The following is a 17,818-nucleotide window of genomic DNA, read 5'->3' on the forward strand; positions in this document are numbered from 1 at the left end:
GCTGGATGGATGAGAAGGCTGCAAGGAAGAGGAAGATGCCCCAGGAATCCCAGGCAGGTGAGGAGGAAGTCACTGCCCCTTTCCCCCTCTCTCCTGCGTCTGCTGGGGACGCATTGGAGGGAACTCCTTCCCCTTCCCTCTGGCATGGAGGCAAATCCCATCCTCTCCTTGTCCTTCCTCCCCCAGACAAGAAGCTAAGAATGGAGACCAGTGAGGAGAAATACCCACGGCAGAACCTCATGGAAGAGGCCATTTTGAGCAGCTCCACAGTGCAGGAATCCAACAGGGAGGAAAATCCCCAGAGATCCCGCAGGAGAAGGGGCTCCAAACCCATCCCAGGGTGCTCTGAGGAGGAAAGACCCACCCTGTGCCGGGAAGGCGGCCGGAGATCCAGCCGGGGCTCTGAGCTGGTGGTCCATGAGCAGCTTCAGGATGGGGAGAAGCCCTACAAGTGCTTGGAGTGTGGGAAGAGCTTCAGCCAGAGCAACAAACTGATCCGCCACCAGATGATCCACACTGGGGAATGGGCCTACGAGTGTGGGGAATGTGGGAAGGGCTTCAGCTGCAGCTCCCAACTCATCATCCACCAGCGCATCCACACGGGGGAGAGGCCCTACGAGTGTCCTGAGTGTGGGAAGAGGTTTCACAGCAGCTCCACTCTCCTCAGGCACCAGCGGATTCACACGGATGAGAGGCCCTTCCGCTGCCCTGACTGCGGGGAGGGGTTCAAGCGAAACTCCGCCCTCATCAGGCACCGGCGCATCCACACTGGGGAGAGGCCCTATGAGTGTGGGGAATGTGGGAAGAGCTTCAGAAACAGGTCCGACCTCAATACACACAAACGTATCCACACTGGGGAGAGGCCCTACGGGTGTCCCCAGTGTGGGAAGAGCTTCAGCCAGAGCTCTCACTTGACCAGACACCAACGGAGGCACCAGTAAGGGAAGCCCTGCCAGTGCCCCAAGTGCAGGAAGAGCTTTCTCCACAGCTCCAGCTTCATCCCCCCTTGGAGAATCCACATTGGGAAGAGACCTGGTGATCTGTGTTCCCTGGGATCCATGCTGGGAAGACACCTGTCCCTCTTCCTGCCCATGGCAATGACATGATGAGAGATCAAAGAACATGAGAGTCTGGCCATGGCCCTGTCATTATATTCAATCCCATCTCAGGTCATTGCCAAGGGCGGGAAAAGGACTCCCTCTCCCTCACCAGAGGAGAAGAGTGTCCTTTCTTGGCAGGGGGAAATATGTGGCCAGGAAGAGCCAGTCAGTCGCATTTTAGTTTTCCCTATGAATAGTTTGTCTTATCCCTTCTGTTATCCACATTGTTTCTGTTCCCGTTTGTTCCTTATCTTGTTGCTGTTCCAAATAAATTGTTCTTATTCCAGCCCGGGATCTTTGTCTTTTGTGCTTTCCATGGGAGGTGGGAGGGAAGCGAGCGGCAGCACAATTTTAGCTGAAGCAGGAAATTGGGGAATGCCATTCCTGAAGCCCAGCCCATGGAAACCGAGCATCCCAGCTGGTGCCAGGCCTGGTTGCCATGGCAGCAGCCTTGGGAGTGGGTCCCTGGCTGGGGGCTGCGGGAACCTCTTCCCTCTGGTGCCCAGGGACAGGAGTGGAGGCAGCGGCTGGAGCTGAGGCGGGCAGGTTAAGGCTGGATGTGAGGAAAAGGTTTTTCCCGCGAGGCTGCTGGGGCACTGAACAGGCTCCCCAGGGAAGGCTCCCAGCTCCAGGGCTGGCTGAGCTCCAGCAGCGTTTGGCCAGCGCTGCCAGGCCCAGGCTGGGATTGTTGGGGTGTCCTGTGCAGGGCCAGCAGTTGGACTGGAGGATCCCCATGGCTCCCTCCCAACTCAGCCAATTCTGTGGCTCTGGGATCCCATGAGCCTGGGGATGGGACTGCAAATGGTTGCCATGGCAACGGTCTCTGGCTCCAGGCCTGAGCTGGTGTCCATGGCAACCACCCCTGGCATGGGGTCTCCATGGAGCTGCCAAGGGACTGACCATAGCAACAGGGGCTGTGATGGTTGTCATGTAAATAGCATAGCAACAGGGGACTGGTTATGGTTACCATGGAAACAGACCATAACAATGGGGCAGATGTTGCCATGGGAACAGACCACAGCAGGGAGACAGCTCTGGCCAGGAGCAGCTCCTGAGCACAGCCCAGCAGGGCTGGGGCCCTGCCAGGGCAGCTCAGGGACACAGAGAGCAGGCCCAGACAGAGCTGCCAGGGGCTCAGCACTGGCAGGGGCTGTGGGATGTGCCAGAGGTGGCTGTGTCCCAGCATCACCTCTGTGGCTGTGTCCTGGAGCCCCAGAGCAGCTGTGATGTCAGAAAGGGGCTGTGTGACAGCTCCGAGTGGGTTGTGTGTGGTCACAGATGGGGCTGTGACATCACAGAGTTTGTTGTGTGAGGTCACTGAGCAGCTATGGCATCATAGAGGGGACTGTGTGACATCACATAGATGGCTGTGACATCATGCATGGCTTTATGACATCATAGACCTGGTTGTGAGGTCAAAGTATGTGCTGTGACATTACAGGGTATCTGTATGACGTCACAGAGATGGTTGTGTGACATCACCGATGGGGTTATGACATCACAGAGCTGACTGTGACATCATAAAGGATGGTGTGAGGCCATTGAGCAGAGACTGCCATCATAGAGGGTAGCTCTGTGACATCACAGACCAGGATGTGACATCACAGAACAGACTGTGACATCACAGGTTGAATTTTTGACATCACAGTCTTCTGTGACATCACAGTACAGTTGTGTGACAACACATGATAACATCCCAGAGTTGGCTCACTTAACAGAGCTCAAACCTAACAGGACTTCAGTTATACCTTAACCTTAAATGAAACCTCAAATGTCACAATTTAGCAAAACATTTTGCTAATTAAAATACAGCATTTACTGTGTTTAACCTAACTCACAACCTATGACTTATCAAATTAGCAGAGGAATAATACTAAACAGTATTTAAATTAGCTCATAATTTATATTAATCCTAACAACGGAGCAAAAGAAGAACACTAGGCATTATTTAACTTAGCTTATACCTCGTGACTTACCCTCACCCACAGGCCTGACTGACTCAGATCTCCAAGGCACTCCAGCCCCTTCCAGAGCAGCATTTCTGCCACATTTGCCAGGGCACAGCACTGGTGTGTGCACACAGACACAAAGAGGCAGTGCAAGGCAGCTGTGAGAAATTCCCCTGCAGGGCAGGGAAATGCTCCCTGCCGATGCTTTGGCATCTCCCCAGCGGGCCAAGGGCTGAGCCTGGAGGAGTGGGGGGATCGGCCCAGGCTCCGTCCTTTTTCGGGGATGCCCCGAGTGCAGCAAACGGGAGAGTTCCCGGCTCACAGAGGCCCCACTCCGAGGGAGGTGGCTGGCCCAGGAGAGCTGCAAGGGGCTCCTTTTGGAGCGCTGTTTGTAGGGCCCCAAGAGAGGGGCTTCAGGCACAGCAATGTTTCATCCTGGCCGCACCTGGCATCAACAGCTTTCTTTGCAAGGCTGAGAACAGGGATGTTGTGCCACGCAGGGAACAGGAACAGTTCCCAGGGCTGCTCCTGAAGCAAGCAGGAGCTGCTTGGGCAGCAGCAGTGCCTGGGAGCAGACAGTGTTTCTGATGAGCTGCAGAGGAGCTGAGCCCAGGGGCTGTTGGCCAAGGCCCAGGCCCAAGGAGCATTTCTCAGCTGGCAGGGTGGCCTGAGAAGGGGAGGGGGGAATGCACCAGCACAGGGCCCCATGGAACCAAAGGACCATTGTGACACTGTGGGGCACCATGAAATAAACAAAGCATTGTGACTCTGTGAGGCCTCATCGAACCAGTGAGACCATTGTGGTCCCCACAGAACCAAGAGGACCATTGGGATCCTGTGGGGCCTCGTGAAACCAAGAGGCCTTTGTGACACTGCAGGGCTGCATGGAACCAAAGGTCCAGGGTGACACTGTGGAACCACAGGAGACCTTTGTGACACTGCAAACTGCCAAGGTCCATTGTGACATTTCAGGCCTCATGGAACAGAGGAGTCATTGAGGGGCCTGTGGAACCACAGAGACCATTGTGACACTGCAGGGCCTGATGGATCCTGAGGCCATTGTGACACTGTGGTACTCCATGGAATCAAGAGTCCACTGTGACACTGCAGGTCTTCTTATAATCAGTGCTCCACTCTGACACTGCAGGATCCCATGGAATCACAGCACCATTATGACACTGCAGGGCCCCATGGAAGTAAGGGTCCATTGTGACTCTATGGGGCTTCATAAAATCAAGGGAACACAGAACAGGTCTGGCTGCTTTGGCCTCCCAGGGGCACCTGACTGGTCCAACTGACCCTGACATGTTGAGGGTCTCTTCTCATCTGCTATTAAAACACTAAATTCACTAAGGCATTGTGAATTCCTTCCTACAGGAAAAAACTGTCCTGCTTCTCCAGGCATCCATGGCCAAAATTTGGATTCCACCTCCAACATTCCAAATGACTGCTATATCCAAAGCCTGCTCCCAGACAAAATCTGCCATTACTGACAAGTTGGGCTGGCCTTGGCCTCCTGATGTCCAGCTCTCACCTGCTTTCCAAACCCTGTGCCTCTTTCCTTCCTATGGAAAAGAATTGTCCTTCTCAGCCAGGTGCCCATGACAAAATAGGGATTCCACCTCCAGCTTTGCCTGTTGTGAGAGACTGGAGGAGAGACTGTTGTGAGAGACTGGAAGAGATTGTTGGCTGGAAACATTTTGTGTGGGGGGGAGGAAGGGTCAGGTCCAGCCTTGTCCTGCCCTGTAACCCCAGCACTGCACTGCCCTGGAACCCCAATCCCCCCAGAGCCTCTATCCCAGCCCTGCAGTGTCTGCCAGTCCCTGGCACACCAAAGGCAATGCTCCACACCCACCTCTGGAGCCCCCAGCCCAGCTCCTGAGTGACCAAATGATCAGAAATCCCAGCTTCGGAAATGGCCCAGGAAAACCAAGGGGAACTTAAGGCTGAGCACAAGGCAAGCACACATCTTGACCCTACCTCCTCTTGAAATTTCTATCTGAATACTGCTGGAATCCAGGAGTTGGTAGCTGTGTGTGTGTTTCTCTGTATCTTCTTTGTCTTTCTTTTTGTGTCTTCTTCTATTTCTGTCCTCTTGCAAATTTGCATTCACTTAAAAATAAATAGGTTTATAGTTTGTGAAGTTGAATGTGCCAAGTTAATGCTTTGAGAAGTGTTTTTTGTTGATTGAATGTCATATTAAATAATTTGTCAAACTTTCTCAGAATTTCTAAAGTTACCAGTAAAGATTGTTTTCTGGTTTTGACCTCTTCAAGATCTCTTATCAGTATTTGTCCAGTGCATCCAACTCAGAGGACACAAACAATTGTAATTCCTTTTAAATGTCTCCTTGAGAGAGTTGTTTGGGGGATGAGGATCAGGGTTTGTCTGTCCTGCTTGGCACAGCCCAGGCAGGGCTTTCACAGCCCCATTCCACACTCCATTTCCCACCTGGAGCTGCTGGTGAGTTCTGCTTCCCCAGCCCCAGGGACGCTCTCCTTGTCTGCCCATTCCCCCACGGTCTCTGGGCAGGGATGGCCTCAGTGGGGGCTGCTGACATCCTCAGCCACTTGGAGGCTGCTGCTGCTGCTGAGTTTTACTTCTCCAAAGGCTTGTTCAGCCTTCAGCTCTTCAGGTCAGGAATTCAGTGCCCCAGGGCTCACTCACATTCAGAACTCCTTAACAAGCCAAGCCTCTGGGAATAACTTGATTCAAGTTTTCACATCTGATGGGGGTTGCTGTGGCACCCAAACCCAGCAGTGGGGTCAGTGCAGTGTCCATGGCAACAGCCCCTTGCAATGGCCCAGTGCAGGTTGGGATGAAAATCCACCCTCACAGCTGGCCCAGGGCAGCTCTGCAGTGCCCTTCCCCACAGCCTGTCTGCACAGAAACACTTCCATGGCTCTCTGCATTTCCCTTCCCTCACTCTTGCCTCACTCACAAACCTCCCAACAACCCACTTGGTGCTTTCAGCTGCAAGGAGTTCAAAGCTTGTCTGTCCTTCAGCAGCTGCTCTAATTCTGCCTTCAGCCAACTCTGGGGTTGTGTTTATTGTAGAACTCCCTGTGTGTCTGAAACATTCCTTGTGTGGTTCTGCCTTGGGGAAGGGGAACCTCCTTGGTGGCACCTTGGGCTTGGCACACACTTGAGGAGGGTGTCTGTTTTCCATGGGGAAACTCAGCAGTTTTGGATTGCTAAAATCAAAGAAGGAAAACCCCTCTTTGCCTGAGTGCAGCCAGTTCTGTGAGCAAAGCAGGTCCCAGGGGAGTGAGGAGAGACAGGATGGGGCTGGGGAATGTGGAGCAAGGTTGTCCCCACTGGGTCAGACCTCAAGGCACAGCTTCTCTGACCTGGCCAGACCTCCTTAGGAAAGACCCTGGATCAATATCCATCACTGAATGCTGCAGTCACCTCTGCTCTAAAGAGAACAGGTATAGAAGACACCCTTTAAAATAGGAACAGATATTTCTTAGAAGCTCTTTGAACTATTTCTCCATAACCATTGTAGGAAACTTTCCTAAGAACTGCACCAGACCAGAGGGAAATCAAGGCACAGCCATGGTTTGTTAGGATTTGCTTGATCCTAATGAGCCCCGTGGTGCATTTGGAGCTGAGCCCTTGAACCTCAGGGCCTGAGAGGAGATTGCACAAACCTTTCCAGAAGTCAAAGTCAGAGGAAACACCCAAAGTTTCTCGAGGCATTAATGGGTCCCACTGAGGTCCATCCCCAACACAGGCTCCTCATGGACTCCTTGGAGGAGAGAACTGGAGGCCAGGATTGCACAAAAACCTCCCAGAGACTCAGTGTGGGAAGGAAAATCCAAAGTAGCTGAAAAAGCCCTGAGTATCTCAAAGTATTGATGAGCCCCACTGAGTGTCAATGCAAAGCTCCCAAGGGACTTGTTAAAGCAGATAATTGGGGCCATGACTGCACAAACTTCTCAGAGACTCAGGGTGGGAAGGAAAAAGGAAAGTGCCTTAAGAACCTGAAGTACCTTGAAGCATTAATGAGCCCCACTGAGTGTTGTTACTGACAAAGCCTCTCAAGGGACTAATTACAGCAGATAATTGGAGGCCAGGATTGCACAAAGCTCTCAGAGACTCCAAGGCAAAAGCCAAAGTCCTTTGAAAAAGCTGCAGTCCCTGGGAGCATGAAGGAGCCCCCAGGGCCATTCCTGAGCAAGGCTCCCCAGGGACTCCTTCCAGCAGATCCCTGAGGCCACTGGCATGTGGGCTAGGGGGGATGCTGAGGGCAGGCCAAGGGGGTGACAGTGGCCAGCCTTGCTGGGGCTGTGCCAGGAGGCCCCAGGGCCTCAGGACAAGGTGTCTCCTCACAGCCCTTGCTGGCACAGCATTGGCTGCTGTGGCCCAGGGCACCAAGCCTTGGCTTCTCTTTGTCCCCAGCTGTCATCAGTGCCTCCAGTGCTCTGCTCTGCCTGGGGCCTGGGGACACTTTCTCAGTCACATCCCTCAGTGGGACCCATTAAAAGTGAAAGAAACTTTGGAGTTGGATTCTGACTTGGAGTTCTTGAGAGCTTTCTTCCCCTCCCTGTCAGGGACTGATGTTCAGGGCCTCAGCACAAAGCCCCAAGAGGCTCATTAAAGTCCTGCTGCTGTGTCTGTGCTGCTGAGCTGGGCCGGGCTCCTGGCACAGAGGCAGCTGCTGGAAACCAAGAAGAGCTTCAAAAGCACATTTCTCTTGCTGAGCAGCTCTTCTGCCAGCCCAGCAGGGCTGGGGCACTGCCTGCAGCCACCCTGGGCACAGCCCAGAGGCACAGAGAGCTTCAATCAGTCAGGGCTGGGAAGGTGCTGAGAAGTGCCTGGGGCAGAATCCCTGCCAGCCCTTGGCACAGGAAGCCTCTGGCTGCAGGACAATGCAGCTGCAGCTCCTGGAGGCATCTCCTAAAGCTGGAACATGCCAGTGCCTACAGACTCTGTGAGTACATTCTCTGCCTGTCCCTTGTGCAGAGCAGCCAGGGGTGCCCAGGGCTGTCCTGCAGAGCAGGGTCCTGCAGCCCAGGGCGCTGTGCTGGGGCAGGGACTCTGCTGCCTGCCAGGGACAGCTCTCAGCCGGCCCGGGGAGCTGCTCCCAGCGCTGGGGAGAAGCTGTGGGGGGAAGGAACCACCCTGAGCAGGGCAGGGGCTGCTGCTGAGAGGGGCTGTGTGGGGCAGGGCTGCTCCCAGCTCCAGTCCTGCCTGGGCACAGCTCCAGAGGACACTTCCCAAAAGAAGGTGAGCCTGGGATTGCTGTAAAGATCAGGAGCTTTCCTGAGACTGTTTTCAATGTCTTGCTTTAAGCAGGGTGGGAAAGCTGGGATGATGACAAAAAGATTTTTGCTTTTTATATATGTTTAATATATTTTTAGATCTGTAAACTATTATTATGTAGTTATAAAATGATAATCCTTAATTAACTCTATTAAACTACTATTATATACTTATATAACTATTATCATTAATTAATTCTGGTATGTTTCCTAACCTTTCTCTTAGATTTTAGAACTATAATCTCATCTTCTAAATAGATTTCTGAAATACTGTATAGTCTTATCGTCAGGGAGAGGAGCTACAAGAAGAACATTTTGTTTTTTAACCAGAATATGAACAGTCATAACAGAAAGTGGGGCAAAGAAACCCTTGGACCTACTCCAGTGGGTTGACTCAGGGATGTGTAACCGGGGCAGCTGAATCTCCTATTGAATGTTTCTGTTAAATATCCTAATTAATCAATCTTAATAAATTGTTGAAATAAGGGGCCGGGTGTGCCTCAACCCCAGTGGGACACCTGGAAGTTTCCAATAAAGGTCTGGTTTTTACTTTACTGTTCTAACACTGTTGCAAAGGTTTGGGGTTTTTTTCTCTTTTGATTATAGACAAGAGGAGGATGAGAGAAGCAGAAGAGGAATTGTAATCCCAGAATCACAGAACATTCTGAGTTGAAAGGGACACACCAGGAACAGCAAAGTAATGTTGGAACATTTACAGAGATGCCAGAATTTTAAGTTTGGGTGCTCAGTCTCTCTGCTGGGAGCCTCCTAAACAGCCTAAATGCACTGCTCTGATATTGTCATTGGTATCTGGGGCTCTCAGGGAGGCTCTGGCATCTGCAGCAGCTGAGTCAGGCCCTGCCCTTGGGATTGCTGCCAGGCAGGTGTGTCCATGGGAATGGGGTGTCCCAGCTTCCCTGTGACCTGTGGGGCTGTGGGCAAAGCAGTCCATGGCAAAGGGGAATGAGCTGAGCCCCCTCCCTGAGATCCCATCATGGGCACACCTGGGGATCTCCTTGCTGTGTCCTTCCAAGCTCTGAGCTGCCCTCCTGGCTGCAAATCTGTGCCAGAGCCTCTCAGAGTTCCCTGAATGTCCCACAGGGAAGGACAGAGATGCCACAGCTGAGGAAATGCTGTTGGCTCTGCCAAGGGAGCCGTGAGTCTCCTTGGCAGAGGGGGTGCTGAGCCCCCTTGCCCAGAGACCTTTAGAGAGGGTGAGACATTCAGGGATCCCTCTGCTCTGGGCAGGGTCTGGTTTATGCCAGGGTGACACAGGAGTGTGACTGTGCTCTGATTCCAGCCAAAGGTGCAAACCCAGGGCAGTTGGGAACAAGCCCATCCAGCCCCTCACCTTCCCTAAGCCACAGGGAATCCTTTGCCTCTCACATCTCTCAGTGGGAAATTCTGAGTGCAGCAGAAATGCTGGGGATTTCTGACCTCAGAGAACCAGGAATGGTTTGTGGGTAGGAAAACAATTTGTAAAACCAACTCCTGCTATACTTTAGAAGTGTGTGTGCAGATGCTACCAAGCCCTTCTGCATTAGGAGTGATTCCCCTGAATATACCCTGAATTTCCAGCCTTGTCCCTCTGCCGCATGGCCACAAACCCAGGGCAGCAGGGCAGGGATGGCTCCTGGAGAGCCCCCAGGCACAGGCTTGGCTGCTCCTGGCACACTCAGACAGCACAGCTGGAGCTCAGTCAGGGACCTGGGTGAAGTTTTCCCAGAGCAGGAACAAGGCTGGGTGAGTCCCAGTCTCTCCTGATTTGTCACTGCTCTTTTTCTTCATGAACAGGTCCCCATGTGCAGCCACAGCAAATGTCCAACAGCAGCTCCATCAGCCACTTCCTCCTGCTGGCATTGGCAGACACGCGGCAGCTGCAGCTCCTGCACTTCTGCCTCTTCCTGGGCATCTCCCTGGCTGCCCTCCTGGGCAACGGCCTCATCATCAGCGCCGTAGCCTGCAGCCACCACCTGCACAGCCCCATGTTCTTCTTCCTGCTCAACCTGGCCCTCACTGACCTGGGCTCCATCTGCACCACTGTGCCCAAAGCCATGCACAATTCCCTCTGGGACACCAGACACATCTCCTACACAGGATGCGCTGCACAAGTATTTTTTTTTTGTTTTCTGTGCTGCAACAGAGTATTTCCTCCTGACCATCATGTGCTACGACCGCTACGTGTCCATCTGCAAACCCCTGCACTACGGGACCCTCCTGGGCAGCAGAGCTTGTGCCCACATGGCAGCAGCTGCCTGGGCCAGTGCCTTTCTCTATTCATTGCTGCACACGGCCAATACATTTTCCCTGCCCCTGTGCCATGGCAATGCCCTGGGCCAGTTCTTCTGTGAAATCCCACAGATCCTCAAGCTCTCCTGCTCCAATTCCTACACTAGAGAACTTGGGCTCATTGCTGTCAGTGTCTGTTTGGTACTTGGCTGTTTTGTGTTCATTGTTTTCTCCTATGTGCAGATCTTCAGGGCTGTGCTGAGGATCCCCTCTGAGCAGGGACAAAGGCACAAAGCCTTTTCCACCTGCCTCCCTCACCTGGCTGTGGTCTCCCTGTTTATCAGCACTCTCCTGTTTGCTCACCTGAAGCCCCCCTCCATCTCCTCCCCATCCCTGGATCTGGCAGTGTCAGTTCTGTACTCAGTGGTGCCTCCAGCCCTGAACCCCCTCATCTACAGCCTGAGGAACCAGGAGCTCAAGGCTGCAGTGTGGAGAATGATCACTGGATCATTTCAGAAACATTAAACTGCTGGCCAATTCCTGCAAATAACTTGTAATAAAACTTATCTTTGATACTTCTTGGTGGTTTCATTTAGGAGGTTCATTTACTTAGTTTTGTGTTTTAAAATTGTCTTCAATAAAATGTCATTGTTTTGTGCCATTTCTCATTTTGTTTCTCTCCACCTTGCCTGAGGCCACAGACTGTGACAATGAGAGGCTGTGCTCTTGGTGGCTTTCAATGAACTAAAGAATCTCCCAGCAAAGTTTTCTCCAGAGATTCCCCTTTTGTTCCCTTCTCTGGAGCTGCAGCAGCAGTGTCTGTGTGCAGAGCTGGGGGCAGATCAGTGCTGGCACAGCAGCTGTGCCCAGGAGCAGCAGCACTTGGTGTTGCCAGTGCTGCTCCCGTGCCACTGCCCCGCTGCCCTCCTGGCCCTGGTGTTGCTGCAGGGCCTGAGTGCTCTCGGGGCCGGGCACAGCCCTGGGGGTGGCAGTGCCGGGGCTGCAGCAGGGACAGGCCATGGGCACTGCTGGGGCAGCGCTGACGCCTCAGGGCAGGGCCTGGGGGCTCCAGGCTCCTTGCCCAGGCTCTCTCAAGAACACGGCCAGGCCAAAGCTCAGCACAGAAAACCCCCGTGAGCAGCCCCAGGCTGGCCGTGGGCAGGCTGGGGGCAAACAGCATGGCTGGGGCTCTGCAAGGTCCCTGGGGGAGATGGGAAGGAGCAGCAGAGCAGGGGCTGATCCATCCCCACTGCGCTGGACACCCCAGGGCAGCGTCCCAGAGCGTCCTCATGGAGCTGCCAACAACATCCCCCTGTGCAGCCCTGGCCTCTCCCCCAGCTCAGAGAGGTGCCGCATCCTTGCAGGCACAGACACGGCAGCACTGGCTCAGGAGCCCCTGTTTGCACTGCCCAGAGCAGGCGTCAGCACCCCCATGGTGCTGCTGTGGGGAGATGAACCTGAGGGAGCACAAATGTCATCAGCCCCTGGGGCCAGGAAGGGCTGGGGGATGGGAGGGAAACCACTCAGGTTTGTCGTGGCCTCTGGAGTCACACAGAAAGTTTGTTCCCATGAGCTGTGAGTTTCCTGTGCCACTGCAGACGTTGTTGCTCAGGACCAGGAAATCCCAACCCTCTGAATCACACCTGGGATCGAGATTAGTGGAACTGCTGGAATGACAAGGACTGGAATGCTGGTGGAAAAGCCTGCACTAATTTAATTAACCCAATTTCCTGATGGAAAATAATACAGGAATTTCCTTTCTGGAATTGGAAAAGCAAGGAAACGTTTTTTTAGGAGGTGTCATAGGCACTCCCAGACTGGGGGTCTCCCTAACCCATCCTTTCTGGATTGAGGAATGGAAGTTCCTGGGATGAGCCAGGATTAACAAACCTCTCCCTCAGGTGTGTGTTCCAGGATTTTCCCAGGTTTTCCCAGCTCAGGTGAGTCATGTGCAGCATTCCAAAGGGATGGAGCTGTTAAGTGGGAAATCTATGATTTTCCCAGATGTTTTCCCATTTTCTCCCAGCCCAGGTGAGTCATGTGCAGCATTCCAAAAGGATTTGTTAAAACCAGGAAGGATTTTGTTCCCCGTGGGTAAAAAACTGTCTCCAAAACCCTCCCAGAAAGGCCAAATCCCGATTTTAGCAGCTTTTTCCACCTCCACTGGGTGAACCAAAACTGCTGGGTGTGGTGTCACCCACTGGCTGGTCCTTGGGGAAATCTTCTCCTCACTCCCCGGATGGTCCTAGGAGGGTCCCGGTGTCCCCTTGGATAGCTCTTGCTAAAACGCAATGGGGTTTCCTCAGGGAAGTGACAGACCCAAGAGCGACTTGCTTTCTGCAGCTGGTGCTGCAGGAGACGCTTCTCCAGGGAACCAGGGAACCAGGGAACCGCTGGCAGAGCTCCCTGTTGGGCCCCACCTGTCGCGGCGAGCGGAGGTGGTCAGGGTGCCGCGACCTTCCCAGGGAAGCGTCTCCTGTGGCACTTCCCCTGGGCGCACAGGCACGCTTGCCTTGCCCCCGGGATTCAGCTGCGAGTCCTTCAAAGGGCTTTTGGAATGGCCACTGTTCCTCGGGTGGTGCCGAAGAAAAGAGACGGGAGGCACCGTGTGGGGTTCCAAGGAGGTCTTTATTCTTCTCTCCTGAAGGGTCCCAGAGACAACAACTGGCCCAGGCTCAGTGAGAGCAGGGATTATATGGGAAAAGCAGGGGGTGGGGTGGAGCAGCAGGGACAATGGTCTGAGGAGTCAGGGGTGGAACAAGGGGGAAGGGCCAACAGAGTAAAAATAATATGCATACAGGGGGAAAGACATGTTGGGAACCACTTAACGTGTGGCTGTAAAAATGACAGCTCCCCATCGAGGCCTTTAGCCTCTGGGGGAGAGCGGTCACTGAAAGCCTCCTATGGGCTTTTCCTCCAGGGGAGAGTGGCTACAGCATTGGCTTCTTCCTCGGCCCCCACAGTTCCCAGTATCCAGTTAACATCGCACAGTTCTTGGCATCATTCGGGCCCAACAAAGGGTTTACAATAGGAAACAACTGGTCCACTGTACCCTGTAAGGCTCCACTAGCAATTTCTCCCTGCACATGTGCTCTGACCATCTTCATCACCAACTCCTTATCTGTTTTCCTTAGCGCTGTCATCATGAAATCACCTCAGTCTGGGTCTCGGTTCTTGACTATTAACTCCAATCTTTTTGCCACTTTGCTAGGGTTTTCTCTATAATTATGAACGTCTTCCTGCCAGTTATTCAGGTCACCAGTAGAAAAGGGGATCTTCACCCACACAGCTTCTCCTGTGGGACCCACTGCTTTCCTTAAGGGGGTGACTAAAGGCAAAGCTTTCTTGGTTTTATTCCTTGTACATGTTGTCACTGGCATCCCCACACTTGTCCCCTCACCAGGATTATTCACCTCATTTTCACTTTCATTTAATTGAGGGAGAGGACTGGTTGCTTGAGGGGGAAGGTAGAGCTGGCCTGGAATAACTCGGCTGTGAGTCTTGGACATCTATAACAGTGTCTTCCTCGCGCTTTTTTGCCAGTTTCAAACATCTCTGCCCTAAACTACATGCTGAACAACATCTCTTTATTTTCCACCTGTTATCTCTTTCCAAAGGAAGGACCAAAGTCTCCTGGGGGTCTAAATCAAAGCCATATTCTTTGTGCCACTCAGGTTTATTCTTCAGGGTAAAAAAATGTGTCTGCACATATCACTTGGTCTCATTTGTCTTCTTTTCTTAAAAATAACATCAACTGTAACAGTGGATGATCATTTAAAGTTCCATTAGGCAGTCCATTTTCACCACTTTCTAATTTTTACCAAGCCTACCGTTGGTTACAGTATTTAATCAGATCACTTTGCTTCAAAAAATGACCCTCTGGGATTCCTCCCAAGTCTTTCTAATGTGCTAAAATACATTCTAGTGGACACTTCGTGCCTTGGCCCAGATGTTCCTTGTCTGTGTCACACCTGTGAATTTAGAATGGCCACCAGCCGGGACATGTCCCAAGGAGGCCGTTCCAGATTCTGTGCAAGGCCCCATGCCCTTCCTGCTGTGGCTGCATCGGCAGCCCTGGGGGCTCCTTCTGCTGCCCTGAGCCTGCAGAGCAGGGCAGCGTTTGCTGATGGTTTGAGGCGTTCCTAAAGATCCTGTTGGGCTGTCTAAGACACTTTGGGCAAGGGATTCCTTCCAACCTGGGCCACTTTGGGGGGGATGGGGGCAGCCCAAGGGCAGGTGGCAGTGTGTGCAAGGGCCCTTTGTGACACATGGTCACCATGGGATGGAAATGGACAGGGTGTCAGAGAGCCCTTTGTGACACGTGGTGACATAGGAGCTGGCGGTGACAGGGCCATGCCACAGTGCCCAGTGCACGCGACGGGACAGGACGCGGCAGAGCGGTGCTGTGAGGAGCCCCCGCACAGCGCACTCGTTTGTGTCGGACCCGGAGCTTTTCTGAGCCGTTATTCCTACAGGTGACCTCGAGGCCAGACCACGGGACTTGCTGACCTGTGGCCTTGCCAAGGCTTCTTTTCTTAAGGTTCTCTCAAGGGCAGACTGTGGGATTTGGTGACCTGGAGCTTTTCTGAGGCATCGCCCATCCCTGCAGTCACTGCCCTTGAAACCAGACCACAATCCTTGACGAGAAGCCTCCTGTCCTTGTGGCAGGAGCCCTCAAGACCCAAGTGCAGGACTTGCTGTCCTGCTGTCTTGCCAGGACTGTCTTGCAGGTGCCTTCCAGGCACGACTGCAGAACTTGCTGACTTGAGCTTTCCCAAGCCATCTCTCCTGCAAGTACCATAAATCCAGTCCCTGCCATGGAGCAGCGACCCCCAAGAGTGCCCAAGCTGGCCTGGGTTGAGGAGGAGGAAGAAGGCGGCCCTGGAGCTGTCCTGGCACAGGAGTCTGAAGAGGTGCAGGAGTTCCAGGCACCACAGGAGGGTGAGTTGCAGAGCTCGGCCTTAGGGCTGGTGCCTGTGTCCAGCTTGGCCCCATCCCATTACATGCCATGCCATCCCCTGGTGCTGTTCCTATGGAAAGGATGGGAGAGTCCTGAAGAAGATACGGAGCAGCGACCCCCAAGAGTGCCCAAGCTGGCCTGGGTGGAGGAGGAGGAAGAGGAAGAAGGCCCTGGAGCTGCCCCAGGACCAGAGACTGAAGAGGTGCAGCAGTTCCAGCCGCTGGAGGAGGGTGAGTGGCAGAGCTGGGCCACAGGGCTGGTGCCTGCAGTCATCTTGGCCCCATCCCATCCCATTGCATCCCATCTCATCCCATCCCACCCTGTCCTGTGGAGACACACCCATGGACAGGATAAAAGAGGGACTGGTGCTGCCCCCCCAGCAGTGGCTGTGCTCCATCCCCTGAGCCACCCCAGGGCTGTCCCTGCCTGGGGAGTGCAGGGCTGGGCTGTGTTCTCTGGCCTCTCCTGCAGCCCCTCAGCTCTGGCTGCTCTTTGCCAGATGCAGCCATGGAAAAGACACAAGAGCAGGAGCCTGCCCGTGGCCGCTTCCGAAGAGCAGCGCAGGTACCTGCAGCCATCCCCACCTGGGCTGGGCCTGCTGGCACTGCTCAGCCCAGCACCACGCTTGGAGCACTCCATAGAATATCCCCGATGTTTCTGTCTCCTGCCCTTCTCCTACAGCTGGTTTGCAACTTCATCAGGAGAATTCGGGAGGAAGGGACCAGTGCCATGGCCACTGGGGTCACACCTTATTCATACATCTTCAACACCAAGGCCACTGCTGCCCTGCTGGATATGCTTGTAGAGGAGGGTTTTTACAGTCAAAAGCAAGTAAGCAGCCTGTGGCCAGGGTTTGATCCTCCAGGGATCACTTGGCCTCCCAAGCCACACCTGCTGATCACTCTAAGCCTTTGAGGCCATTGCAGCGTGGTGAGAAGGGAAGCACTTCTCTGGGGAAGCTGGGGACATTCCTGACTCCCTGTGGCAGCTTTCAAAGTCTCCCCTTGTGCTTTCTCCAGGTGCCTGCCATGGTGAGGTACATCCACCAGTGGCTCATGGCCAATCAGTTCTCTGAGCACAGGCTGAACAGGACCCTGCTGGATCTGAGCGAGGCACAGCCCACTGATGTGGTCATTGCTCTCCTGCGTGTGGCCCCAACGTGTGACAGGTACAGGGCCCACGTGCCCAGAGGGCTCAGGGCTCCTCAGCCCATCAGCCTGCACAGCCCTGCCCAGGTGTCTGAGCAACAGAGACTTCCAGGGCCCTGTGTACCTGGGACCTTTCCCAGCCCTGCTCCATCGGCCCCTGAGCCTGCTGCCATGCCATGGCCCCTCTGGGCCCTGTCCCCGCAGGGCTGGGCTGCCTGGGTGCTGCTGCTGGCGAGGGGCAGCAGGCAGAGGCAGAGCTGGCAGCCAGCTCAGCTCCCCATTGCTGCCCAGGCCACGGGGATGTGTCTGAGACCCCCGTGAGACAGAGCTGTCGCCCCGCAGAGCTGCTATGACCATGTGGAAGACGATCTTGTGCTCGCCCAGGACAGCGGAGCAGGCATACCTGATAGTCCTCGATGTGCTGGGGAACTGGCCAGAGCACAGCACGTGCACCTCTGATGGGGACAACACGGGTGTCTTTGCCCTGGCTGTGAGTTTCTGCAACTGGCCTTTGCTCAGCCCATGGCCAGCCGTGTCTTCAGCAGCTCTGTTTCCTCCTTCTCCCACTGCATCTCCCTGCCTCAGGCACCAGACTGAAACCCGGCCTAGGGGCAGCTTCAGGGGCACCAGGCCTGATGCTCCCCGAGGGTTTCCCCTGACCTTTCCCTCCCATTCTCAGGCCCTGCCACAGAGACACCTCAGCACTGAGCACTGTCTCTGGGTTCTCTGTCCTCTGCAGGCAACTGTGCTGATGTGGAAGATCCTTCAGATGCCCTGTGTCCCACATGTAGTGACAGTGCATTTCCCCCGCCTCTTTGTGCATCTGCTCTTCCAAGTGTTCTTCAGCACTTTGGAGATGCCAGAGGATCTCAATGCCTTCTGGAAGGGATGACAGGAGCAACACGGCCTTGCCATCAGCCCCAACAGGTGCTCTATCCCACTCCTCCTGTCCCTGCCATGTCTCCACGGCAGGAGCCAGTGCTCCCAGCGTGACCTGGGCTTTGCTGTGCACACAGCTTTGCAGTGCAGGCCCTGAAGTCCCTGCTCTGCCAAATGCATCGTGAGGAAGTGGTGGTGGAAATGGAACACAAGCGTGGCTGGGACAAGCTGCTCAGTGCTGACACCCACCACTATGCCGTGGGTCTGCTGGCCAGGTGAGACCCCC

General features: G+C 54.1%; 1 protein-coding gene and 1 long non-coding RNA gene across 2 annotated transcripts; both read left to right on the forward strand.

Moving 5' to 3' along the window:
* The first annotated feature begins 6,086 nt into the window (after nt 1-6,086).
* Nucleotides 6,087-11,362, forward strand: LOC147646660 (uncharacterized). Its single transcript, XR_015281833.1, has 3 exons — nt 6,087-7,985; nt 8,923-9,051; nt 10,111-11,362. It is a non-coding gene; the product is annotated as an uncharacterized LOC147646660 (long non-coding RNA).
* A 3,553-nt stretch (nt 11,363-14,915) lies between these two features.
* Nucleotides 14,916-17,545, forward strand: LOC147646661 (uncharacterized). Its single transcript, XM_086873167.1, has 7 exons — nt 14,916-15,486; nt 15,586-15,735; nt 16,005-16,069; nt 16,187-16,336; nt 16,525-16,673; nt 16,996-17,143; nt 17,393-17,545. The coding sequence occupies exons 1-7, from the start codon at nt 15,363-15,365 to the stop codon at nt 17,543-17,545; spliced, it is 939 nt and encodes a 312-aa protein (XP_086729293.1). The 5' UTR covers nt 14,916-15,362.
* The last annotated feature ends 273 nt before the right edge of the window (nt 17,546-17,818 follow it).

Source organism: Cyanistes caeruleus, unplaced genomic scaffold (assembly GCF_971803275.1).
Source record: "Cyanistes caeruleus unplaced genomic scaffold, bCyaCae1.hap1.1 HAP1_SCAFFOLD_89, whole genome shotgun sequence".
Lineage (NCBI taxonomy): Eukaryota > Metazoa > Chordata > Aves > Passeriformes > Paridae > Cyanistes > Cyanistes caeruleus.